The sequence below is a fragment of the Vulpes vulpes genome, chromosome 5, assembly GCF_048418805.1.
Source record: "Vulpes vulpes isolate BD-2025 chromosome 5, VulVul3, whole genome shotgun sequence".
Taxonomy (NCBI): Eukaryota; Metazoa; Chordata; class Mammalia; order Carnivora; family Canidae; genus Vulpes; species Vulpes vulpes.
Genome location: NC_132784.1, coordinates 25,101,356 through 25,128,471, shown reverse-complemented (window position 1 = coordinate 25,128,471; position 27,116 = coordinate 25,101,356). Strand labels below are relative to the sequence as shown.

The window sequence follows — 27,116 nt, the reverse complement described above, 5'->3', positions numbered from 1 at the left end:
ATAAAAAAATAATAAAAACTGAGCTGCTTTAAAAAAAAAAAAAAAAGACTCCCGGCTTCCATTTAAAGAACCCCTTTAGCTTCAGAATGTACCTCACTTTCCTTGGTACAGCTTTTAAAGACCTTTATGACCTGGTCCTTGGCAGTTTTCATGTCTCAGGTGCCCCTTACCTTCCTTCCTTTATCTGCACAAACGTTTCTCTGTCTCAGGTATTCTTTCCCTCCTCATTTTGCATGGGTAGCTCAGGTTTTGATACTAAGGTAACTACCATGAAATATTCTTTTGTCAAACTGTTTTTCTATTTCATCAATAGCCTTATTTGCATAGATCTCTTGTGGCGATTTTCCAATCTTACTGTCTTCTACTTTTACATAATATGAACTTAAATAGTTGTTAAATTAAGAAGTAAATGAATAAAAGTCATACAATTATCAATAAATATTCTCTAAACTAATATTAAATTTTAAAAGAATATTATTTGAGGGCCTTTGTTCCTGTTGCAGTTTTATGGCATAAGCAATTTGTTCAGACTTGGCATCTTTTAAAATGAAGTTTCTTAGACAATTAATAGTAGTTAAAAATATGTTCAAAATCCCTCTCAATAAAATAAGGAATGTCATGTGTTTTTCCCTCACCATCTTCACTTGCACAATACTAACATTTTTTTAACTGGTAGAATAATATGCACAGGGTCTGTTCTGAGATTTCCAGGTGAAAGGGTAGCTTACTGTCTCTCAGGTTTGATTCATTACTTGTCTATTTATTAAGATGAAACATGGAATAATACAGCTTAGTTTTTTTCCTGATAACCTTAATTGATCCATTCTAATGGGTTGGCTTTAGACTAATTTAAGTTTGCTTCTTCTTCACCCAAAAAAAAAAAAAAAAAAAAAAAAAAAAAAATCTTATCAATTATGAAGACCATCAGTAAGTAGCAGATTTGGTAATTATATAAGATAAGGTATTTGAGGATATACCTAGAGTTGATAGTCAACTGGTATGCATTGGTAGGCTCATATAATTGCTAAAGTAATAAGAAACTTTAGGTAAGTAATAACATTTATCTTGAGCTACTTGAATGATCACTCGTGGTTGTAGGTTCCATGATCCCTGAGAGATCCCTTCAGGAGGTGCTTGAGAGCCAGCTTGTGGCCATTCATCCATACCAGTTTCTGCATGTTCCCTGTACAGTGCATGTCCAAACACCAGTGGATGCCCTTAGCAGTGGCACTGGCTTCATGGTGGGTAAATAACAGATGCCTATAAGTACCTTCAAGGCTATAATGGATACTAGTAATGAGAATGTGACCCTCCAATGGCTGTTTGTGGGAACTACAGCTTTCACACCATACCAATCAGGTCTTTAAGTATTGTGAGTATCATTCCTGGTTTGGTATAAAAGTCATAGGAAACAGAGAACTGTAGTGCTATGAATTTGGACAGTATTACCTTAAAAAGAAGAACTGATGGGAAACTTGGAGGAAAGTGAACAAAGAAAAAATTATAGGAATGTATGTGAGTGTGTATGTATTATTTGTGTGTGCGTGTGTGTGTTGGTCAACTGCATACAGACAGTAAGAACAAATGTTGGATTAACAATAATAGGTTAGCCAGTTATCTCTGACCTTGGGATTCCCCAAAAAAGTTCCCCAAAGAAGTTGAGGAAGGTGGGGATGAAGAGGAAGATGAAAGCTGGTTGGTTTTCCTGTCATAGTCTTGAAGCACTTAATTTTCCAAAATCCATTCAAGTGCTATGATTCTAAAGCATGCACAGATGAGTTAAAATCATAATCATAATCTTCAGTAAAGATCTCTGTAGAGGAGTCTCTACTATCCCTCTAAATGTTTCAGTGTGAATTTTTACTCTGAAAGTCTTTCATCCAGCCTAAATTTATTACTTACTCCAAATATCCTTTTCATATAAAAGAGTTCAGAGTATGTGCCCCTGAATTGTGCCACTTTGCTGTGTGGATTATTTTGAGCCAAAGGCAATCAACGCTCTGAAAGTTTAAGAGGAATCTTTACCCCTCTCTTAACTACCTAGGAGAATCTAAATTGGGGGTGTTTTTTTAGAATAGGAGTTCTTACCAGAGATAAATTTTATCTGAATGACTCGTCTGTATGGCAGGCAGGGCAAACATTTAAATATCAAACATCTGTTCTGCCTATTGTGCTATGAATTGCCCTCCACCCCTTTGAAGCTCCAGGCCTGTACCCAATTCCATATATACATCAGTTTATTTTTCTCTTTGAACCTCTCATGCATGTAAGGTTCCCATATGTACAACATCCAATTTTCTTCTGTTAACCTGTCTCATGCTAACTTAACTACTCACTACTTCTTCACCAGCCAGAAGAATCTTTAAGAGTAAAGGAAATTTTCCTTCCCAACAGTACCTATTATTATTCACATTTGTATAAAGCACTATTGTAGAAACTTAAGATTCATCCTTTTAACAGGACTTTCTTAAAGTAGATATTGATGCAACCCACAAATCCACAGATGAGAAATAGGAAGTGGAGAGCATAAGAGCACTTTGTTAATGAAATTTAAGAATAACACGTTAGGTAAGAAGGTATGAGACAGAGCCAACAGCTATGTGGAGAGAAAGAGTGAAAGATTTAGGAGAGAGAAAAGGCAAAAAGATCTTGAGACTCCAAAGTGTTGTGTAATTTGCAGGTGAAAAGGTCTTACTATAACAAAGACTGTGCTTTCAGGAGTAAATTTCAGCTATTTCTTTTACTGGAAAAAAACAGTGATCATTGTCTCTATTTATTGTCACAAGTAAGTATAAAACTGAAGGGAAAAAATAAAACAAATTGAGTGGTACTGTTCTCTTCTGGAGTCTTTCTCCAGCTGGCAAGGACCTCACGCAAAATAGTTTGTTTGATTTATTTCAGATACCTAAGATGGTAAAAAAAAAGCTCAAGGTAATTTTTCAAGCTTAATTTAGTTCATTTAATATTTAATGACTTAATGGAGCAGTCTGCATGTCCTAAGTGTGTCAAAGAATAGAAATGGAATTTGAAAAAGAACCCAAAATTTACAAAACGTGTTTTGATTTTTAGAGTAAGTATCCTTTATAAATAACTCTCACACTTTTCTGATTCTATTTAAATGAGAATACAGTTGTGCTTTTTAAAGCAGTATGTGATCCATAAAATTAGCCTGATCCATTCTTGCTGATGTGCACACACTTATTCATTCACTGGCAAAACAGGTATGTATTTAAAGATAACTGATAACGTGCAAAATGCTAGCATGTGTCTGTGAAGTTTATAGGGTCCACCCTCAATAAGTCATTGAGCACTCTGCTGACATAAGCTTCCTAAATTTGAGACTTAAGATAGGCATAGAAATAATTATAAGATAGTGCAAAAGGTGGCCAATAATACATTTTCCATCATGCTACAAAAATACAACAGAAAGACAGATTTAGCCTGACAGAGGAGCAAGAAAATCTGGATGATGGAGGGCAAGGTTTGCACACTCATTTTTTTTTTCTACAGGAGTTAGTCAAGAAGTATATGAGTTGGGCCTATAAGAAATATTTCATTTTACTCTTTCTTGTAATATAAGCATAAATATATATGCCAACTGTCACTGCTTCAGCACCAGGGTCAATAGGTACAGATGGGAGCTTGTTGAAGAGCTCAAATCCCATTTAATGGGCAGCACTGTTAGCCAGCCTTGCCACTCATTCTACAGAAAGGATGATCTAGTATTTTCAATCCTCTAATTTTTCAGAAGTTAGTTGAAACTAGGAATTTTTATATAAAACCTCTTCATTTTTCATTGTGGCATGTGATAATTTTATTTTTAAATATACCACATTTTCAAAAAATATACATAAAACACATTTTCACATAGAAAGACGGCTAGATTAAGCAAATCTCTTATCACAGGTTGTAACCTGTGAAGCAGGTAGTGGTTAAGCTGCAGGAACAGAATCTTCGCATGTGGGATTTAAAAAATTATTTAAATTCAATTTGTCAACATGTAGTATAACACCCAGTGCTCATCCTGTCTTGCACCCTCCTTAATGCCCATCACCCAGTTACCCAACACCTCCCCAACACACACACACACACACACACACACACACACACACACATACACTCGTGGGAATTCTAAGAAGAGGGAAGCTAAGAATAAGGGCCATGGAGACAGGACATTTGGTTTAGCTGACCCTAGTTATGTGAAGGAGAAGGAGGTAAACATGATACTGATAATTTAGGTATATATGTAAAATCATAAAGGCTCAAGTGATTTGGATTTTATTCCACAAATGTTAGAAGAGCAGTGGTTATCTAGTGTGATAAATATGAGGCAGGGCATCTAATAGGAAATACATGGATGCAATCACAGCATTACCAAGCATGGGTGGTTGACTTTTTGGATATCTGATGACTTTTAACATTTGCTTATCTCAAATTTTATGTACCTGTCCTATTACAAAGTTAATTTAGAACAACTCTTTATTTTATCCATCCCAAAATAATATCTATATTAAGAGAGAGCCCTCGGGACACCTGGGTGGCTCAGTGGTTGAGCATCTGCCTTTGGCTCAGGGTATGATCCTGGGATCCCAGGATCGAATCCCACATCCAGCTCCCTTATAGGGAGCTGGATGCTTCGCCCTCTGCCTATGTCTCTGCCTCTCTCTGTATCACTCATGAGTAAATAAATAAAATCTTAAAAAAAAAAAAAGAAAGTCCCATTTAGATGTGAAATCAAAGTGCAGTTTTTCATGAGATATGTTCTAGTGATTACTGTATCAATTTAAATGGCAAATTTCTCAATCAGGTTTATTTGTATATTTAAACTTACATACATCCTGAACTTAATAATATTGCAAACAAGTCTATAGGATAATTCTTGAAGACATCATTCTTAAATTTCTTCTCTTAAAGCTTATTATTCAGACAATATGAAAGTAATCTTATGTGTTCACCACTTTATTTAAGATAGATATTTTGCTAAGAAAATAAGCATTTTCCCTTGACCTCAACTGAGGTCTGATATTCCTAATGTTGTTTGTATAAATAATTTAATTGATTAAAGAAGGGAATCGTGAAAGAAGATATTAAGAGAAATCTCTCACATTTTTTTTTCTTTTTCTGCTTAAGGATATTTTGAAATTCCATTCATTGCTGTGAAGCACAAAACTGCCTTTCCATTCTTACAGTGATTACTGAATAAATTAGAATGATTCTATATATTTCATGTTGGAATACTTTCATTTTTCAGTTTAACAAAGACACATTACCCTTCCTTTTACTAATCAAGTGGTATGAAAAATGGGATATTGGAGAAAGTAGTTTCGGTCTTAGATGACTGAAGTATTTTATAAAATGCATATCATCTACAAAATAAGAAAAACACAAAAACCTAAGTGTAATATTTCTTGGTGGGGGAGGAGGGGCGTAGGTTTGGATGGAGCTAGATCCAGAGAAATAGTTATGTACTGTGGCCCTGATGAGAGTGATTGTAAGAGCAAAAATCCTGATTGCAAGGAGGCTTGCTTTTTCCAGATTTGTAATTCTAAAATAATATCTTGAGTCCAAAATTCCTCTTTTATTAAGAATTAATCATTCTTTCTCATATGGTTCACCTAATGAAAAGCTTAAATTAAATAAAACATCTGATGAAAATGTCTTAGAAACAGCTCAAAATTTTTACATTCTTGGTTGATCCTTACCAACATTTTGGACTTTCTAATTCCTGGATCCAACTTGGATGAATTTAAGACTACAGATAAAGTTTACTGTATATTTTTCAAAGGAATAATCTTTTATTATTCCCAAAATAAAGGATGTTTAGTTAATGGGACATTTCATCTAAATTCTCGGTCATTTTTCCCCTTTTCACTATCTCTGTGTCTGTATCTATCTGCACCTATGGTCTTCTACCTTTGGATTCTGTGAATAGTTAAATCTGCATGAAAAAGCAGGAACTCAATATAGACACTTAATTTCTGATGTTTACATAAAAATCTGTCTTTAACATTACTGAGAGAATAAAATTAAATAAAAATGACTTCTATGAAAGATCAGAAAAAAATCTTTCATGTAATATGAGATAAATCTGTTACATGGTATCCTCATGTTGAACTGTATTATGACAGAGATTTTTCAAATCTTGCATAGCAACTGCAATTGCCTCTTTTATCCCATCTCTACCCATTCCTGTAGGCAGAAAATTTCCTTTTAAAGTTAAAACAAAATGCAGTTTCTTCACTGTCTACAAGCTTTCAATGGTTCTCTGTAGGTCTTTAGGGAGGAGTTCAAGATGCATAATATAGCTTAGTAAACCCTTCTTTACCTTTGTCTGCCTTACAGATTCATTTCTTGTCATACCTTTTCTACTGTCAAATTAGTCTTTTCTACAAATTATACTAAAATATTTGCTTTCTTGTAACCTGATTAATTTTTTTTAAGCTGTCTAGAATGGCCCTACCACACAGCTAGGTACCTGGAGGGGATATTACCCACACATAATTCTAGAATTGGTCAGGTTTCATCTTCTCTTAAAAGGTCACCTTGACATTCTAGGCTAAATTGGTTGTTCCTATTTGGACCTCCATTATTATAATTCACTAAAATATTTACTTATTAAAAGAATGAATAAAAGATCCAAATGCATGTAATTCTACTATAGAAAGTATAGAGACACATATATTCTAATACGCTAATGAGAAGAACCTATTGCATGAACTGACAGTGACTTTAATGCAATAACTGTACCTACTACAATTTCTAGTAAAGATTACTTTATACTGAACATTCTAATATTAACCTTTTTGGAAAAGGTTCGTTTTTATGTATAAAAATTCTACAACATGCCAATTTATAATATAGTCATATACAAACATATTTGATACTAATTTTTCCCAGCTGATGTATTGCTCAATTCCTATGCAAGTATTGTTTATATATATATATATTTTTTTTAATTTATCTGAGAGAGGTAGAGAGCATGAGCAGTGGGGTGGGGAGGGGCAGAGGGAAAGGAGAAGCAGACTCCCTGCTGAGTGGGGAGCCCACAGGGCTCTTTCCCAGAAGCTGAGATCCTGACCTGAGCTGAAGGCAGAGGCTTAACCAACTGAGCCACACCCAGGTGCCTCTTGTATTGTGGATAGTACTCTATTGTGATCGTACTTTACAGAGTTGACTCCTGATCTCCAATACTAGAAACATCTCAGCATCTCTGTAGAATTTTGAGGCTTGATCAATCATTTGTCTCCTACAAGCATCTCAAAATTATTTTAACAAGAATTTAGGCCTTCCCTAATGATAAATGGATGGTTTGGTGAGGTGACCATTTATATGTGAGTGTTCTTTAGATACTTCAGATTTTACAAATGATGTCAAAACTACAATAGGTCTTTCTTTTTCATAATGTTTTTACTTATATTCCTGTTTTTGTCTTACACTATTCTGGATCCAGAATTAGTTCCTTTTTATTTAAATTGTTTGAGCTATAATTGTGATTATTATTTATTAATAATTTAGGTAGTTTATGGTTGGGCCTAAGAAATGCTTGCTTGTACTCATACTCAGCGGAGAGTGACACATGACAAGGTAGAGGCTAATAAAACAAAATGCAGGTTTGCAAAATTTAGTCTTTTTTTAGACATTATTTGCATTGCCATATTTAGTAAGCTAAAAGAAAACTAACATGCCAGTGTGTATATAAGTACAGTAAAGTAGTATAAACAATGTGATAAGTTAAGGGATCAATCATTCATTGATTCAACCAATATTTATTTGTCACTCACTGTCTGCCAGGCACACGTTCCAATATGTTGTAGGCCATTTTCTATGGCATTGAAGAAGGAAGGGAGAGTATAATCAGTTGGCACTGAGTTCTTTTAGTGATAAATTCTTAAAATTTATTAGTCCATTACCCAACCTTTAAAAGTTCAATCTAATTCAATCTAATCTCTTGAGTCTTGGCCATGCTGCTTAGGTTATTGTTTTCTTTTATATTCTAGTATGGAAGCATCCAGTGAAGAGTCTTTAGTTTACAATTCTAAATACTTCACTTTCTGTCTAAGGATACATTATTTCTTTTTCTGGTAGACTGGATATTCCAATATGTCTTTTCTCATATATTGATAATTGCTAACATTTACTGATTACTTCCCATGTACTAAATACTAAGTGTTTCAGGAATAGTATCTTGTTTGTTCTCCTAGGAGACAAGCACTCTTATCTTCCCTAATTATTTGTGGAGAAATGAAATCACACTGGTAAGTGAATTAAGCTAGTCAAACTATGCTAGAAACTAAAGGAGAGACAGTGGACTCAAGATCATGTCAGACCCCACCTCCACTATCTAAAATTTTTATTAATGCAAATGCTACACTGATCTCAGAATAACTATCCTACTCCAACAGCAAGACAAAACATCTGAGTTCCAGGTGTGGAAAACTAATACTGTTATTCTTAAGTGCACAAATATACTTCATTTCCCAGAAATGTCCATGTGTTAGTCAGTGGAATGAGGAGAAGTAAATTTTGCCATGATTAAGTTAATGCTTTTAAGTAGTTGGTATGCCACATTCCCATCCTTCTATCCCGTTCCTTTGGCTGAATCCAGACAAAGGATTCAGGATATGAAAGCCTTAGGACACAATCTTGAGTCACTGGAAATCTGGATCATTTCATGTGAGAAAGCTGATTACTGGCTGCTGCACGAACAATAAATAAACATCTATCACGATAAAAGCATTTATGGCTTTATTTATCTGTTACCAAAACCTAGTCTACCTAATACACTAAAGAGTTTCTAATGAAAATAATTTCTATTTGTTATCTATTTCTTATCTTAATCCAAGTTGAGAAATTATAATTTATGGGGGGTCTATTAAATAGACCCCCCCATAGGATTTTCCCTTTATTCTCTCCCCTTATATTTCATTATGTTGCCTAATCAGTTTCCTGTGAATTGTTTTCAAATGATTTGTGAAATGAGGTGGAAAATAAAATGCAAACTAAGAAAGAAATAGGGAAGAAAGGAAGAAAAGGGAGAAAATGAAAAGTTAGGAAGAGATGGAAGAGGAAACAGGAAAAAAGTTAGAAACAATGATTTTTCATTTGAGTAAAAATGGGAAATGTAAAAAATACTGTGGGTTGGTGAACCTAAACTTGTCTCTACTATAAGACCATAAAGGTTAAAAATTTCTTTACTCATGCTCTTTTGAAGCTACCACTTCAGAAGGCAATGAATCATAAGCAGGAATCTGCTAGCTTTTTCTGGGAATAATTTTGCACTTTGGATGAAAGGGACAGATGAAGCGGCTCTGCTACTTCTCCCTCCTTCCTTCTCTTTGCCTTAAATAGAATTGTGATATCTGGATTTGGGACAACTGTCTTGTGACCGCGATGTGAGAAGCCTGAGAAAAAAACCAAAAGAACCGTGGAGATGCCACTCAGATATTACTCAACTTCTTACTGCATCCCAGCAGCCTCCTAACTCAAATCTTATAAAGGAAAAAAAGAAATCCCTAATCTTTGGCTACTTTCTCACTGGGATTTTGTTTTTAAAGCTTAACAACTTCATAATTGATTTAGGAATATTAAGAATAGACCAAATCTGGGAGGGTGGAATTAAGAAGTGACTCGTTGAAAAGGCAAAGGAAAAGAAAGTGTCAGAATTGAGTCAAAAGATCCAGAAAGGTGGTGGCATGAAATATTAGGGTCACTTTAATGGGAAGACGAAACTAGAGCATACTGATTTCAGAATGGATGTAGGATTTCCAGTTGTAATAGGATGAGCGTAAATAATTTTTGAGGGTGGGAGTACCCTGTAGCTTTCATTTGGCAATGAGAAAAAAATTTTGGCAGTGAGTGATTAGTACAAACAAGTAATAGAATATGAAAAATTTAGAAATAGGGAAGTAAGGCAGAATGGGTTGGCCAATAATCTAAAATACAGTAAATGGCTTCAAAGACAAAAAATGAAAATGTGTCCTCAAACTAATGTGTCTTCTCATATGCTGGCCTTCCCTTATAATCTGATGCTATGATCAATTTTCGTTGGCCTACTGCACATATCACTGTCTTAGGCCTTCTCATCTAAGAAAAGCCTCAGTATCAGAGATTCATTATCTGTATCAAAACTGTTCTTCTAATTAATTTTTCTTTTAGATGATCACTGGAAATCCTGTCATTTTTCTATGCCTCAGAATCCATTTCTATACCACCTACAACCAAATAATGAAACACAGAAAACCAAAATGCAAATTGGGCAAGACATGTGAACAAGCATTTCATGAAAGAAGATATTCAGAAGGCAATAACACATTTGAAAGATGCCAACTTCATCAGTAGTCAGGGAAATGCAAATTAAAACTACAATGCATTAAATTATAAAATCAGTGAGGACATAGAGCAACAGACATTCTCATATATGCTGATGGGAAGTATATACCAAATTGGCACAACCTTTCAGAAAGTTGGTATTATTGATTAGGATTAAGCATGCATATGTATACCTTATCTCCAAGATTTCCAATCCAAAGTATACACTTACAGAAATCGGTGTGAATGCTTACTTTAAAAATGTATGAGAGTGTTTAGAGTAGCATTTATTGCAATAGCCCTCAAATAGAAATAAACCCCAAATATCTATCTTGATGAGAATGGAAAACGAAAATAAATTGTAGTCTATTTCATACACTGAAACAATACACTGAAATAAAAAGAAAAACAAAACTGCTACCAAAAAAGCCCCCACAAAACTACTGCTAGAATACATATTAACACATTTATAGATGGACAAAGTTATATATATGGCTACAGGTCAGCAGTGGTACATTTGAGGGGAGGTAACAGTATTTGAGAGAAGGCACAATTAAGGATTCTGAGTGGTATAAATGTTCTAGAAGTTTCTTGATGTGGATGATGGTTATAAGGGCTCAAAATAATTCACCAAACCACTTACTGATTATTTGTGTTCTTTTCGGTATGTGTGCATTTCTTTAATTAATATATTTTTCAGAATTCCTGTTCCCACTTGCCTCTCACATGATTATGAAATAAAAATTCTTCTTATGACTTCCATTGCTCCATCCCAATATCATTTTCATTCCTGCCATACTTCATTTCTGGAAACTTTCCTTTTTTTTTTTTTAAATCTTTTTTTTAGCCATTTCTAACAGTGATTTTTTATGCGTCTTTTTCCTAGAATTTCCTAACTCTTTTTTGATTGACACCTTTAATTTTCTCTCTGCCTTTCTCTTCAGTTTTATCTTTATAGACCACCCAAGAGAGCTATGTAAGTCTACATTTTAAATAACTTTTCAACCTCCATTGGGAGTGGGAGAAATTGTCTAGCAAGAGTATAAATGAATGTTAGAATAATTTTGATAATGGATAAATTGAAGTCTACTCAATCACCATTTCACTCCCATGGTATCCGTCACATCTGTGCAGTTACATTGAGATGGAACTGCTCTTTCCTGCCTTCATTTGACTGAAAGGTCAATGAGAGTTTCACATGGTAGGCATTTATTTTACTTTTTAAGTAAAAGAAAGCCTGCAAAATACGGAGAGAATGCTTTAGCAAACAAAGTAGCTAAGAATGAGAATCACATACAGCACCTAAGTAAACAAATTTATTTTGCTTTTCAGTAGGCAATGAGAGAAAATGGGTACCTGAACCACTTTCCATGGCTTCGTATTTGCTGAGGACGGTAAAGTTGTGAGGAATCCCTCACTAAATGGCAGAATGTGTGCAAGATTGTGGGTATTTTATATTCTTTCTCCTCTACACGGAATTTATGAAGTGGGCCCTGCTATCCCAAATTAACACTTGTGAAAAGAGGCCCAGAAAAGTCAAGTAACTTGCCCGAGATCATATAACAATTAAATGACCTAGCCAAGATTTAAACCAGACTGTGATCCAAAAGCCCATGGTCTTCTTTCTTCTCTATCTTCCTGCCTCATTTCAATGAGAGTTAATGAGACATGCACATATACTACGGGGATCGGAGACTGTTGATTACTTGCATAACATTTTAAAATATAATTTTTTATTGACCTCCCCTTTATTTTGGCATTTAACACTTAATGCCTAAATTAAGAAGACATTATCTTTATATCTTTTGTAATGCACCACTTTCACAGTTATCCATCAAACCAGTTGGAAGTCGTGGTTGAAAATTCCTAGAGACTGCTGATAACGGTGCTAAATTTCTTTTCATTAGTTCTATTCATTAGCTTCAATAACTGAATATATTAACTAGACTTCACACATATATTAATCCCATAACTTATTAATGTTCAGAATAAAATTTGATTGTCACCTTTTTAAATACATAATTTCATTGCTGAATCAAATAGAACTGTTATTTAAGGATTTTGAATACAAATGGTAGCCGTTGAACATTGTTTCTCTGATTTCTTTTTTCAGGCAAATAAACACTAAAAACACTTTTTTTTTTTTTAACGAACATATATAAACAGACATGATTTCAAAATAGTAAACAACGTAAGTGTGAGTTAGTAATATATAGGGAAAAACTCTCGTTATTGACAGCATCATAATTTCTCAAGTCTTAAAAACAAAGTGGCTTTTTAAAGTACACTGTAAAACTCGATCTACTGTTTACTTTTATTTCTGCATCTCCCTTTCTTCAGGCACCTAAGGTTAAGTGACAACTGAATTACATTCAGAATGAGTTATATATAAAATGACAAAGTACCAGAGTTGTGTTTCTAACAGTCTTAGCATATGCAGTTATTATCTGACATATTCTGCTGACAGACTAACCCAGTACCAATGACATCACCTGCAGGAAGCTCACCTGTCCTGCTGATTAGAGGCAAACTTTGGGACAGCAGACAGAAGTGAGGAAGTGAAACAGAAGCGACAAAAAGAGGTTTAAATAGAGATGCCTAAAGCAAAACAGATTATTATTTTTTTAATGTAAGGCTCGCTTTTTTTTTTTGTAACTCTAAATAATTTTACACAGACACACACAAAGGTATTTCACTAGAAATGCAATTAGAATACTCCAGTAAAGTGATGCTTTGGGCAAGCTGGGAAGGAAAAAATGACATGCATACCTTTGCTTGTCCAGCTCTTGTGATGGCAGGTATATTAAAGAGCTGTCCAGTGTAAAAATGCAGCCCACCGAACAGGATCACTGCAATTGAGTCTCCTTCCTTCTCAATTACTTCAAGGATATCTTCCGTTCTCAATGTTTCTTCCCCCTAAAGTTGAGTTAGGCACAAGTTACATCCAATCCACAATGACAAATTTGTCACTTCATATTTCCCTGTCTAAATTCACCTTGAGCTCTTTCTCACATAAAACATTCCAAGATAATGTTGTTGTTGTCTTTTTTTTTTTTTCAGATTAATGGTCTTAAAAAATCTGGCAAGAGAGCAGGATTTCAGCATGCTTTTGTTATTATAAGAAATGATAGCAAAATTGCTTTTTATTATAAGAAATGATAACAAAATTGTTTTTAAAAAAGTTTTAAAAAGTTGTCTTTGTAAAACCCTTACTTGCTTGATTTATTCCTGTTTTTTCAATTAATCTTTACTATTTGCATACCTACAAATTGTTTTCTCCTTATTTCCATGTAGTAAAATACCAGAAAGTACAAAGAAGTCCATGAAATACTAAATGGCAAAATTTTCTTGGAAATTATTTCATTTATCCATCTATCACATTATGTTTTCCAGGATGAAAAACTTAACACATTTTTCACCTGAGTATGACCTAACCAATATTTTCTGTTATCTTAAGAGTAAACTCTCCTCCACACTGATCTAAAGATCAAGCTCCAAAAAAATGAAGAGAAAAATCAATAAAACTCAATTTATTATCAAAGTTACTTTTGCCCACTTCTCCCCAGCTAAGACTAATGATTGGTTACTTAGTGAAAATTCTAAGTAATTTTGATTTGGTCTTGTGAACTACTTGAGCCAAAGGATATCAGCTAAACACAAAGTATCTACTTGTATCCTAATCATTGTTATCCATTTATAAAGTTTTTATTATTTTTCCCCACTGCTAAATCTGACAATTTTGAGGTCAAAGCATCATTAACTGCATTAATATTGAAGGGAAGTTCATTAAGGTATTCATAAATCTTCCTTCAGTTATTTTTAGTTATTGGTAATTCTTGCTACTTATCAGTTACTGTGTCCCATGGTAGGCACATGTATATCACAAATATAGCACGTACTATATAGTTTCGACTAGAAGCTTGGAGCTTATTTATAAAATTAAAATCTGTAAAAATAGTACTGACACTGAAATCTCTATATAAACTATTAACTGATGTGTATTTTATATATAAAAGAGAAGAATTCAGTAATTCGAAGACAAATTCTAAGTAAAATTAATAATGTGGTAATCCAAAACTCTTTTTTTCTTAAAAGAATATAAAATGATTTGTCCATCATAATCTTCTAAACATAAGATAAAGAAAAGTAATATATATACTAATTACTTATTTAAAGAATCAGTATAAAGCGAATAAGAAATGTATTTCTTAATAGTAGAATACGGTTCTCTCTGATATTGACCTGCTCTAACCTAGTAATGCTAAAGAATGCTCCGCCCCCCCAAAAAAAAGAATGCTCCCAAGATTATGATTAACTCATAAGGTTCCACAACACTTATCTCTTTTAACATTAAAACTTCTGATAAATTAGTGGGTATATTCATTTTAGCTGGAAATCAGCAATTTATATATGACATATGAAATAGATATCCTGTCACAGGTATGAGAACTTTCTATTCAATTAATTGATTGCATGTGGGCAAATAGAACTAAATGGAATAGATTTTAATTTCTCAACGTATTCTGGGTTGAAAGAAATAATTGTTCAAATATTGGCTTAACGGCTTGGGAGCATCACTTGTGAAACCTACAATTTATTCTGCATGGATCTTTTGGTGCCAAATTATACAGAGTTTATATGTCAAAGACTGTACAACTTAATCTTATATCTCTATTAACGTAAGGTGCACAGTATGTTAGATCTTGAACATATGTCAAGAATGATTAGGTGTTTCCTTTGTTATCTATTTAAATATGATGAAATCTCAGAGAAATGAAGTAACTTTCTCAAAGTCCCTTACCCAGTAAGCTGGTGGGTCTGCGATTTCTGTGGAGTGTATTAGCCAGGTTGTAAAATCCAAGCTCTTTCTGCTACACCACATCCTTTTCTATTCCCCCACCCCATCCAAGCACAAAGGAAAACATTGACACTCAGATTAAAAAGAGATATAAAAGATAGGCATACTTCAATTTCAAAAAATACCATTTTAAAAGCATCCACAGGCAATGAATTGAAATTGAAAATGATACATGCAATTTGCTACCCCTTTCCATCCCACTGAAGAATATGGTAAACTCCAGTGGCACTCATAGGAAAATAGTTTGCTTGTAATATGACTATCCCTTGAAAAATGAAAATAAATATAATTCTGAGCTAATTCTCCATTTTAGGCAAAACGAGCTAACAGTAACAGAAGTCTAGGTCTTTTATACTTTCTTGAAAGGTCCATTAAAGTAATGAAGACAAGAGACTTTTGAGGAAAATGAAGAAAAAAATCGATACTAAATAGAAACATAATGAATATTTATTTCTTTTGCTCATATACCTCTCTCGGCTTTATAATCCGCATACTTTTCTCAACGTTAAGTCCATGAAGTTGAAGCTGTGATTCAATAGCATACTGGAAAAGAAGGATGATTTATTAAATCAAGTCCAATGCACAGAAATACATTGAAATAACTCCAAAAAGAGATAATAAAATAATAATAAAAGCATATCATCGTATTAAATGTAAGGTCAAGGTTAAAAGGCACTGAACAGAACACACCAGAAAAGAATAGCTTAATATAATTTATATGCAGCAATCTGAACATTCCTTGAAGCACTATATTTTAGAAATGGATGGATGCATAAGGATCATCTAGACTTTAGGGAGTTCCAAGAGACTTACAGAAGATTTTAAATCACCTTTGACTTAAGTCAAAACTGGAGTTTCCAGAATAACCATAGTAAGTGGTGTGGACTTGGTACACTTGAGCTAGCTCATAGGAAGGGCTTACCCTTAAAAAATTAAGCTAGTAATAAAAGGAAAGGACATCAGAAAGTTCCTTTCACTGAGACTATAAGATATGAATGGGAACGGGAAATTATAGGGACCCTGAATTTTTTCTCAATATTAGGGTTTTGATCCTTTTTAGGAAAGTAATGGCTAGTAAAGTAATGGCTATTAATTTAGACATAATCGAATGACTTAAACTTACAAGATGTGAGTCAGAATAGTTAACAATGATAATAGAAAGACAGAAATCAATTTTCTCTCTAACACTAAAACTGAAACACACAATATGCTTTTATCCATGTCTATCTGGAACAAGCAAATTTCTTAAAGAAGCAACATTTAATGAACCAGAAGAAGTATCTTTAATCTTTAATTAATGGTTTTTTCAATAATGAAGCACCGATAACTACGCTAACATGCTAGAGACAAATAAAAGTTTTCTCCCTATTTTATGTAGCTAAAGGGTTAAGCACTGGGGTATGTATTGATTTGATTTCGTAAAATAAAACAGCAACAAGAATTAATAAAATATTTATAACTGCACTTGATTTAAACCAGCGGTTCGCTCAATGTTTTTAAAAAGACTAATAAATCAATGTTCCTATTCAATCCTTTCCTCCCCGAACACATGTTTTACTTGAACAAAAGAAATGAAGCTACAATCTATATTTTTAAAATGCCTAATCAGAAGCATTTGACAGATCTTTTTGTTGTAAGGTTACTTGAAAAAAGACTAGAGAATATACTCTTCAACACAGGCAAATGGTACACTCCTCTAGGAAGAGTCGAAAGAATAGAAATATAATTTGAAGCGTCCTTACATGATCTGAAGGGAAGGCTTTGGCTTCCAGAAGAATTTTATACCTTTCTGGTGTAGGCTTAAAAAAGGATAACTGCAATGAAATGGATTTATTGAGAAAAGCATTAATGCGCAATTTAAAACGTTTGTTCATTTTATATCATACTCTCATTTTATAATCTCCAGCATTTTAAAGGCATGACTTAATTACACATCTAGATGTCTGTCAAGGGTTCCTTTTCTAATTAATTAGCCTTATTTCTAATGAACTATAAAATAGAAGAAGGTATAGGCTCCTTACATTTATCAATGGCAAAGCAAATTTTGAGACAACATGAATGAGATAAAAACAAATTCTCAAACTTCCCTTAAATTTTAATTGAAAAATTATCTCCCCAATGATTTTAATGGTAATTGCTCTATTATAAGACTGAAATATGTTCTGTATGAATCTTATTTATATTGATTTATCTTAGGCTGCCGATTTGGTTTCTAGTACATCGTAATTCCACTGTCTCATTACTCTGTGTGATTTTATTTTAGGTCCAACTGGAAGTGCCCCAGCCCTAACATGAAACATTTGACATTTCTAGAAGCACCAGGGAGAAGCAGTTCATTTGCTCAGGGGAGCCCTCTCCCTGCCTCCGACCCCCCCACCCTTTACCTGGTGAATACACCTTGACTGACAATAGCAACAAAGAAAGGATGGCTACTGTGGATTCAGTGTTGATCACTGCTCAGGGTGCTAAAGTAATTTTCACACATTATCATATTCCACCCTTGTACATACCTAGCAGTTAGGTATGCTTGTCCTCATTTTCACAAGGGAGAAAATGAAGATTTAGACATCACCAAAAATTTGTCCAAAGTTAGACATTAAGTAACTTAGCCAGAAATCAAAACCTGAAGTGTCTTAACTTAAAACTACGCTATTTACCATCATGTTCAATATACTCTGTGAACATGTTCCTTTAGGGGTATTTAACAGTCATTTCATTTTTCTTAACATAAAATATCGGTATATTCATTATGAGCTTTGGTCATGTAGACATGTTTCTAAAAACTCACTTAAAAATGAAATAAAACTTTTTCAAAGCATCAAGCAATTACCACAGGCACCATATTCCAAATCAAGAATATATTTGACATTTTAAGGTGTATATATATATATATATATATATATATATATACATACATATATATACACACACACACACACCTTACATATATATATATATATATATATGCCATATATACCTTAAATGCCATATATATATATATATATATATATGCATACACACACACACACACACACACACTTAGGAAGTAGGAAGTACTTTAAATACAGTAACTCATTTAAGATACTTAGATGCCTTTTCTCTAATTTAGTTCTATGTTCTAATTCTTTTTTAACCTACTCCCCCAAAACTTAGTCTATAAAAGCATAACTGATCCATAATCCCACCCTGCTAATGTCCAGCATACTGGAAAATTATCTTTCTGAAAAGCTCAGTGTTTGCTAGCATTTGTACATCATTGTTTTGTATGCTTGCAAGCAGTTTTGCTTTTAACCCACTGCAACTTTTATTCCTTATGTTCTGAGATAAGAACTGTTCATTATTCTAAAGCTCTTTGCAAGAGTCAACTCTCCCATGATTATGAAGAAGCCTTTCTATCATAGTCCAGCATTTCCTGGTAAAAATGAAAATAACCTCACAACATATTTTTAAATAAGTAAACCACCAGATGCTCATGAATTAAAGATAGAAAAATGTCAGATTCTACAAATGAGTGTACACTAAACATTGGTGGGAAAGGATACTTACCAGTAGAAGATGTAAATTAACAGTCAAACCATTCATTAGGGCGATTTCTTTCTCATTGGCTCCTGCGAAGTAAACATATCATAATTTAGGTTTTTCTATTAGGGCTGAAGTTACTTGGAAAAACAGAGTAGGGAGGCTTCGTTCCTTCATCCCTAATGCTTTTAGAGATAAGGACATATTTGATGTGTCATCACAAAGAAATGGAAGTTTTCCCACTTGACTCATTTTATCAACGATACCTGGACTCAGATGCACATAGCTAAAATTATACTTGCTTTTCGTTATAGTAAATAATAGCTACAAAATAATGAAGCATTTCCTTTTTCCTGTAAACTAAAAATTATTTATCCTCTTATCAGATAGTTTGCCGAATTCCCACAGAGTACATTTTTGTGGTAAATGTATCTCAAAAGAAATCAGGACCATCACATTTTTAAAACTGGTTGTTTCTAACGTCCAATTAAAACGTACTTTTAACAAAAGAGAGCTAGTCTGTCAAACATACTTCACTGTTATTACAGTGAGATATATAATAGTTTATAAGACAAAAGAGCTGGAAAGCCAAACACAAAAACCTAAATAGCTCTGGGATTTATTCATACACACTGAGATACAAGATAATTAATACAGATAGGTATTATCTGATGGAGAACACATGCAAAATTAAGATATCCACTACACAGTCATAATCTGATCTAATTCTTAGTAATGAGGGCTTGAGCACTTAGAAATAGACCGAGACAAAGCATACATTGGGTACTTAAGAACTCAGAGTATAATAACAACAATAATACTTTCATATTTTTAGTTCTTACAATGCCTCTTAAAAGCAATTAGGCCTGTATAATAGGAAAATCTCTTAACTATCACTGATAAAAATGGGTTTTGGGCCTTTGTTTGTAAAGCTGTATGAAGTGTTAAGAGAAAATGTATAATACAAATCCTATATTTCATATCCAAAGAGGTGCTTCTGTTAGAGTTCCATGTTACAAGAGACAGCAAGTAAAATAACTAATTTACAGATAGATTTCAGGATAAGTTCACTCGAGGGGAGGCCACTAGAGATAAGTGTGTAATTTAGGATTTTATATTTCATCACAGTCATCTGGTCGAGAAAAACATCATGTTGCATTTAACAGATGGATTTCTCCATTTGATGTGCAATGTTGGTAAACAGTTGGTTAGAGGATGTATCTCTGGTCTTTGTAAGGTGGACAGTGTCTGAAGTCAAGGGACAGTGAGACCAATGTCGTTCTGCATTTCGAGCACCAAATAAAATTTGTCAAAGACTTATGAGATAGATATGAATATGATAACCTTATGTTGCATACAGTGGCATATGTCTTCTCCGACAATATGAAAATCTTCTGGAAATATGTAAAAGAAATACTGCCAGTTTTCTATATTTGTTTCTTTGCATTATGCTATGAATTTTTACTGTTATTTCTAAAACAAAATATTATCTGAGATATCTAATCTAATACTATGCTTAACTCCCTGTTAGCTATTTACATGCATCTTTTCTGAGAACCACGTATTTCCAAAAATATTTTAGGAGGGAAAGTGAAAGGAGAAAAGGGAGGACAGTAATTTCATAAAGAGAGTAGAATTCATAGAGAGGCATTTGAAAGTATGTAATGAGAAGAAAAAAGAATTCATACGTTTGTTGCCACAGAACAAAAAACAAAGAAATTGGTAAGGCAGGAAGGGAAGGAGACTTTCTAATGAAGGTTAGACTTCCTATTTAGCTTAGCAATTGCATTCTGATTAAAATAATTGTAGATTCCTTGAGAATTTTAGTTCTCTGAACAATATAGTGTTCATTTTGGATCACCTAAAATTTTTCTTGCAAAGAAGGCAATGAACCAGTTATGTTAGGCTCAATTAATGTAGACATGCACTTGACCCTGTGCTACCTACTTTCTCACTTTCAGTAGCATATTCACACTTGGATCAATTCTTGGTAAATAACCCTTCACTGACTTGAATAATTTATCTGCCACCATGCACAAAAATTATCTCATCTTAGAACACTCCAAATTCAACCAAGCACATCATGAAATGCTTTCCTCACCTGCTACTGAACTTTGTGAAGGAGACGGTCAGTCTATTTAATGTGTGTTCATGTGTACACAGGTATATCTGAGAATGATGTAAATATTAAAGTTTCAGAACATTAACAGAATTGTTTATTTCATCTATAACTACTTCAGGCACTAAAAAATCAAGGGTTCCTAACACTAAAGCACCACAAATCAGTCTGATTTTTAGAATATTTTTAAAGAAAAATGTACTCATCTGACCTATCTCTTTTGGTTCAAATTGCATTTCTGAAACCAATACCTGTTCTTCTAAGATATTTCTATATCATCAGCATTCCATAAGAAAATTTAAAAAATAATTGGGTAAACTGAAATTCTTTCGAGTTGCATTCCTTTGTTTTTTTTTTCTTCTAAGATTTTTTTATTTGTTTTTTCTTTTCTTTTTTTTTAATTACTGTTGAAACATCAAGAACTACAAGTATGCAGGCAAAAGTTTTTAAAAACTTCCTGAAAGCAGGCAGCCTGGGTGGCTCAGTGGTTTAGTGCTGCCTTCAGCCCAGGGTCTGATCCTGGAGACCTGGGATGGAGTCCCACATCGGGCTCCCTGCATGGAGCCTGCTTCTCCCTCTGCCTGTGTCTGTGCCTCTCTCTCTCTCTCTCTCTCTCAAATAAATAAATAAAATCTTAAAAAAAAACAAAAACAAAAAACTTCCTGAAAGTTTATCAGGATTTGAAAGAATCTTTACTTTAGAGGATCATCTACAACTCACTGCAATAAATGTCAAGATTTGAATCACTTCATCCAAGATGAGTATGAGCCAGGGTTCTCATCTGAAGAAGAGTGTGTGCATTCCTGCTTGTTTTATTTTATTTATTGAACATAATTTTTTGCTTTACCAGAAGATGTAACCTAGTTAAATGCAAGCACTGCTTTCTTACCTCAATGCCTGGCAAGCTAACATTTATTGAGTCCTTATTATGTTCTAGTACTTCTAAATGTGTGACTTGCATTTTTTCACATATTCTTCACAGTAAGCAATAAAATTTTACTTTAATTGTCCATATTTATCAATGAGGAAACTAACATCCAAAGAGATGAACTAACTCACCTAAAGTCTCATAGATAGGAAGTAAGACAAAATCTTAACCTTCTCTTAGAAAAAAAAAAAAAAAAAAAGATTAAAATCTTTGTTCCAGATTACATTGGGAAACTGTCTACATTATCCACTCCCTGTAAATCAAATATAGGAAACCCATGTTCATTACCAACATTCCTCTGCATCTTTCTAATTTTAATTTAATTTCAAATATTTTGCCAAGAGAAGATGACAGGGCCCCAAGCTGCTTAGTGTTTAATAAGAGGATTTGTGATGGATCTCCTAACTGCCACCCATGTTCTGTATAATTAATTAAGCAGATGCAAATGTTACTGTGGATTTGCAGTCAGGCTAAGTCTGAGAACTTCTCACTCTGTCTCTCAAGTAGTACATTCCTATGGCCTCCAGAGGTGGCTAGTGCATGCTTGAGGATTCCTAACTGGAGACGGCTTCTAGGATTATTACTTCTTGGAGGGTCAACCACAAGTTTCATAAAGCAAATTTATGTCCACATTACAACATTTTATAAGCTGAAGTGCATGTATCCAGCCCTTTGTGATTTTTACATACCCAGGGAGAAGTAGTCTTAATAATAATACTAATAATATTCTTCAGCAATTCTATTTCTAGCTTCTTGATAATGACATTAATTATCAGAGAAAGTTATTCCACATTTCACAGAATTGTTGGCTCTATATAAAATGTTTTATTAACAGTTTTTCTTCTCATCTGAAATTGAAATTCTTTTCAGTGTCTATGAAAAAATACAGTTGCTCATTGTCTCCTCCTCCTCCTCCTATCCACTCTATCAATTTGTACACATAATAATTTTTATTATCCTTCTGTTACTTCTTTTTTTGGGAAATTTTATGGGGGAAATAAAGGCTGTGGTTTTAAGAACCTGGAAGATTCAATCATTTCCCCAAATATACATGTGTCTGTTTATGACACAGTAGGTAGCTTGCAAGTAGCAAAAATAAATTTGACTTCTGCTGCTTTTTACTGTACTTACCACGTAATTATTTTAATTATTTCATGATTTATGCAGCATCTACTTCCAAGGAAGATTTAAGGTTTCTGGGGTTACAAAGTGAGTAAGAATGATAAAAAAATAACAATAGGGTACAATGTATACAGATGGGAAACAAATAAAAGCTGTTACAAGTTTTTGCTACTTCCAATTCAATCAAATTTCCTCAGAATTTCCTAGTGACCCAGGCAAAAAGGGAACCTGAGTGGGATCTGCAACAAACAAGATAAACACAAATACATGTAAAAAAACTTTCTAAAATAATCTATTCCTAATAAAAGAGATCTTATTAATTTTTTAACTTGACCTAAGAACCATTTCTCTAATATACACAATTTTTAAAAATGAAGAAATTTGGAGGATAATAAATACTGAAATTTTTCTTAAAGAGTACCAAGTTTTTAAAATAGTTTCTGATACACTTTTGTAGACACTGTCAATTCACATTCTTTGTCAACAAAAAATAGCAGAAATATTTCTCATTATAAAATATGAATTATAAAGAACAAAACAGGCATTTAATAAAATTACAAACTAAAAATCACCTTCATTCACTGACAATATTTCAAATGAAATATTACAATGTATTTATCATAAATGGCTTGAGATTCTGGAAAGACTATCATCTACCTACCTTAAATAATTTATTACATATGCATATTGTTACTTATGATATATAATAAACAAAATATATATTGTTTCTTGGGCTTCATTACCACGAGTGACTGTACTCATTTCAATAAGTAATTGTTATCTTTTATATCCCATATCATCAGGATCAAAAGTCTGTAATTTCATTAATACAGTATTCAGTACAAACCCACAAAAAACAATGAAGTTTACCCATCCCGTGTGTGATAACTTTGTATGGTATTTCAAAGACACAGAAAAATCCCAAAAGCTAGAGTAGATAAATATATATATTTTTTAATTCTTTACTAAATTCATTCCTTTTACTTCTCTAAATAAATCTGACTAGTAGGGTTTTCTTTTTTTTATTTTCCTTAGTAGTTATAATGAGAGATGTCTCATTTGAAATTTTAGTAATCGTTGTGATTTATTTGCCAGGCAAACAAAATACTTGCATATTTAATAAGTTGTGACAGAGCTATAAACTTTTAAATGGTCAAAGGAAATATTTTTGCAGGGTTTATTGGCTTCATAAATAAATCTCACAAAATAATATCACCTTCCCACTTCCCTGGCCTGTATATAAACATCCTAACTCCTCTTTTAGAGGATGATAAATATTAAGCACAAAATAACAGGATTAGAATGCAGTTTATGTTCTGAAAGCAAACCTAGTAAAGAAAAAAACAACCCACAGCTAAGGAAAACATACATGCTCAGGTCAAATTAATCCAGGATGTCTTCAGGTTTTTGACTTATATGTTAGACATTTGAATGAATATAATTGGCTCCTAAAAATGAACACAAATGGAACCATTATCAAACAGCTATTTAACACAGTTTTAAATACAACTGAGGATGCTTCAGCTGGTAGCTTCCTCCATCAGAACGCACACTGCTGTAGGTAATGCTGACACCTGATCAAGTGCTCCGTGTTCCCAAGAGCCTGACTGGCCTGGTGGGAGATGGAAGGTTTTTGTCTTTATTGGCCCTGGCTGTCCAATATTCTGGGCCTGGGTCCCAGCCTCAGGTATTCAGAGTTGTGCAGATTCACCCTGGAGCTCCTTGGGAGGGTCTGGATTCAGACCTGCACATTCAGCCTGGCTTCACGTGCTGCTCTGCAAAAAATGTGCTTCCAGGCTGCCAAGTGCTTGCTCCTCTCTTTAGCAATGGTGCTATTTCTGGTTTGTAGAGATTTTTGTATTATTTTATTATTATTGTTTTTTTATCTTTAGTGTTCCTATATGTTTGTTAATCTAATGTTTTTCCTATTATCTCTCTGTGTTTGAAACAGAAGGGATCACTTTCAGTAAGTACTTAAATCTGTTATTTTAAATGAGAAGTCAATATTCTGATCCTGTAATATAACCTCATAAAACAAACTTATATAGTATAATGATTACTCAGTATTAGCTAGCAAGAAATGGAACTTGCTTTTGCTTCCAATCCTTCTATTTTCTTCTTTCTATTCTTCTTTTCCTTTCTATTCTTTCTGAATAGGTAACACATCCATACAGTTCATAAACTAAAAATAGATTTTCCTTAAAAGTCTGGTAATTTAGGTTGTATCACACGAGTGTTTCTCACTGTGCGTGTCATGAGACTTGTTGCAAGGTGACCCTGCTGAGCCATTGTACTGGGAAAACTCATGTCAGAACCTTTAGGTTATCCAAATATCAAAAGAGAAGACTTTTATAGTTTCCTGCATAAGTTAAAACAGAGTACATAAACACTTATTTCTTTTGTTCTCCCTAAGAAACATATTATAGACTAAAGTGTGTCCTGGTTGTCCTAACTCCCAATGTGACTATATTTGGGAGTAGAGTCTATAGAAGGTAATAAAGGTTAAATGAAAAAATAAGGTGAGGTCTTTATCTAATAGGACTAACATCCTTCTAAGAAGAGAGACATCAGAGTTCTCTTTGACTCTGAGTATGCACAGAGGAAAGGCTAGGTGGACACTTAACCCAGGAAAAGAGTCCAACCAGAAAACAACCTTTGGATCTTGGACTTCTCGCCTCCATCCAGAACTGTGAGAAAACACCCATTGTTGAAGTCACCCAGTCTGTGGTATTCTGTTATGACAGCCTGAGCAGACTAATATAGTATTCATATCCTCCCTTGAGAGCCTTCTTCTCCCTTCTCCAGAGACTCACCAGGTTGTCCGGGGAGAAGGATTCACCTGGCAGCATGGAATGGGCAAAGGGAGCTGGAATTCTAACTAATTTTTATTTTATTCATTTATTATCTTTTAAAAATATTTTATTTCTTCATTTGAGCAAGAAAGAGTGAGAAAGAGAGATACAGCATGAATGAGGGGAGGAGCAGAGGGAGAGGGAGAAGCAAACTCCCCTCTGAGAAGGGAGCCCAAAGCAGGGCTCAGTCCTGAGACTTCAGGATTCTGACCTGAGCAAAAGGTGGGTGCTCAACCAACTGAGCCACCCAGGTGCCCCCTAACTGAATTTTAAACAGACTTTCAACACATCTCTTTTTATTCCTATTTTACTCCCACTTGTAGAGACGCTTATTGCAATCCCCAAATTTTTGAAGGATCCATGGTGTAAAGCAGGGTGGCCTTCCATTTTTTGCCATTGGGAGATTAAGTTTTGGTTTGTGCTTTTTAAAAAGATTTTATTATTATTATTATTATTATTATTATTATTATTATTATTATTTTTAACAAAGGCAATTACCACTTGTCCACTTGCTATCCAATTCCCAAAATATTGCTATCATCTCTTTCACTATTCTATTTCTTCTTTGAGATTCACGTTTTTTTTTAATTTTTATTTTTTAAATTTCACTAAGTGTTGTTTAGTGAGAATTCAGAAAAAAAGAATACTTAAATGCTTGTGTTCTGGCCTCCATCATTAACTTGAAATCACTTCCCCTTTGAAGCACTAATCCCAAAGGTTGGTTGGTTGGTTTTGTATCTTTGTGTTATATGGTTATGTGTCTATATTAATATAACTTTTTTTTTTGTATCCTCCTGTAATGGGAGTCCCTTAAGGATACCCCATGGGATACAGATGGTGAAGATTTTTATTCAATATTTTACTTCCTCATCACAAGTCTTGACAGACACACAGTAGAGGTTCAATAATCATTTCTGAATAAACAAGGTAGTCCTCAGGTTTTTAAGTTTGTTAATTGGTATAATTCTTTCTGGATGTAAGTCCTACTGTCCTCACTGTAATTCCACTTTCTCCCAGCTCATACTGATTTTTGTCTTCTGATCACTGAAAAAGATGCAACTGGGACAAAGCAATAAAGATATTTTTAGACTTGCCTATAAAGGGATGAGGTTTGAAAAGGCATTATTAAACTTGGGATTTCCCTAAGTCCTCTAAATATTTCCAAGTAATACCACTCCAGTTGCTTAAATATCATTATTTTTTTTGTTCAATTCCCTAAATATCATTAAAGATTTCAAGGAATGCTCAACATTCAACCCGATTAAATAAATTTTTCAAAATGTTAACACATTTGCCATCTACAACTATCTTGAGTACTACCCAGAGTATATAACTCACTTTAGGAAACACATTATAAAACAAAGAACAACATCAACCATATTATTTCCAACAATTCTTGGCTTAATTTTA

The 27,116-nt window shown here is 33.7% G+C and overlaps 1 protein-coding gene across 1 annotated transcript in view; it reads right to left on the bottom strand.

Annotated features, from left to right (window-relative positions):
* KYNU (kynureninase) overlaps positions 1-27,116 on the bottom strand; it is a 109,658-nt gene that overhangs the window by 44,708 nt on the left and 37,834 nt on the right. The window contains exons 5-8 of the mRNA XM_026007980.2: positions 18,713-18,774; positions 16,909-16,980; positions 15,635-15,709; positions 13,078-13,224 (exon numbers count right to left, since the gene is read on the bottom strand). Coding sequence (XP_025863765.2) covers positions 13,078-13,224; positions 15,635-15,709; positions 16,909-16,980; positions 18,713-18,774 — 356 coding nt within the window. The remainder of the gene's footprint in view (positions 1-13,077; positions 13,225-15,634; positions 15,710-16,908; positions 16,981-18,712; positions 18,775-27,116) is intronic.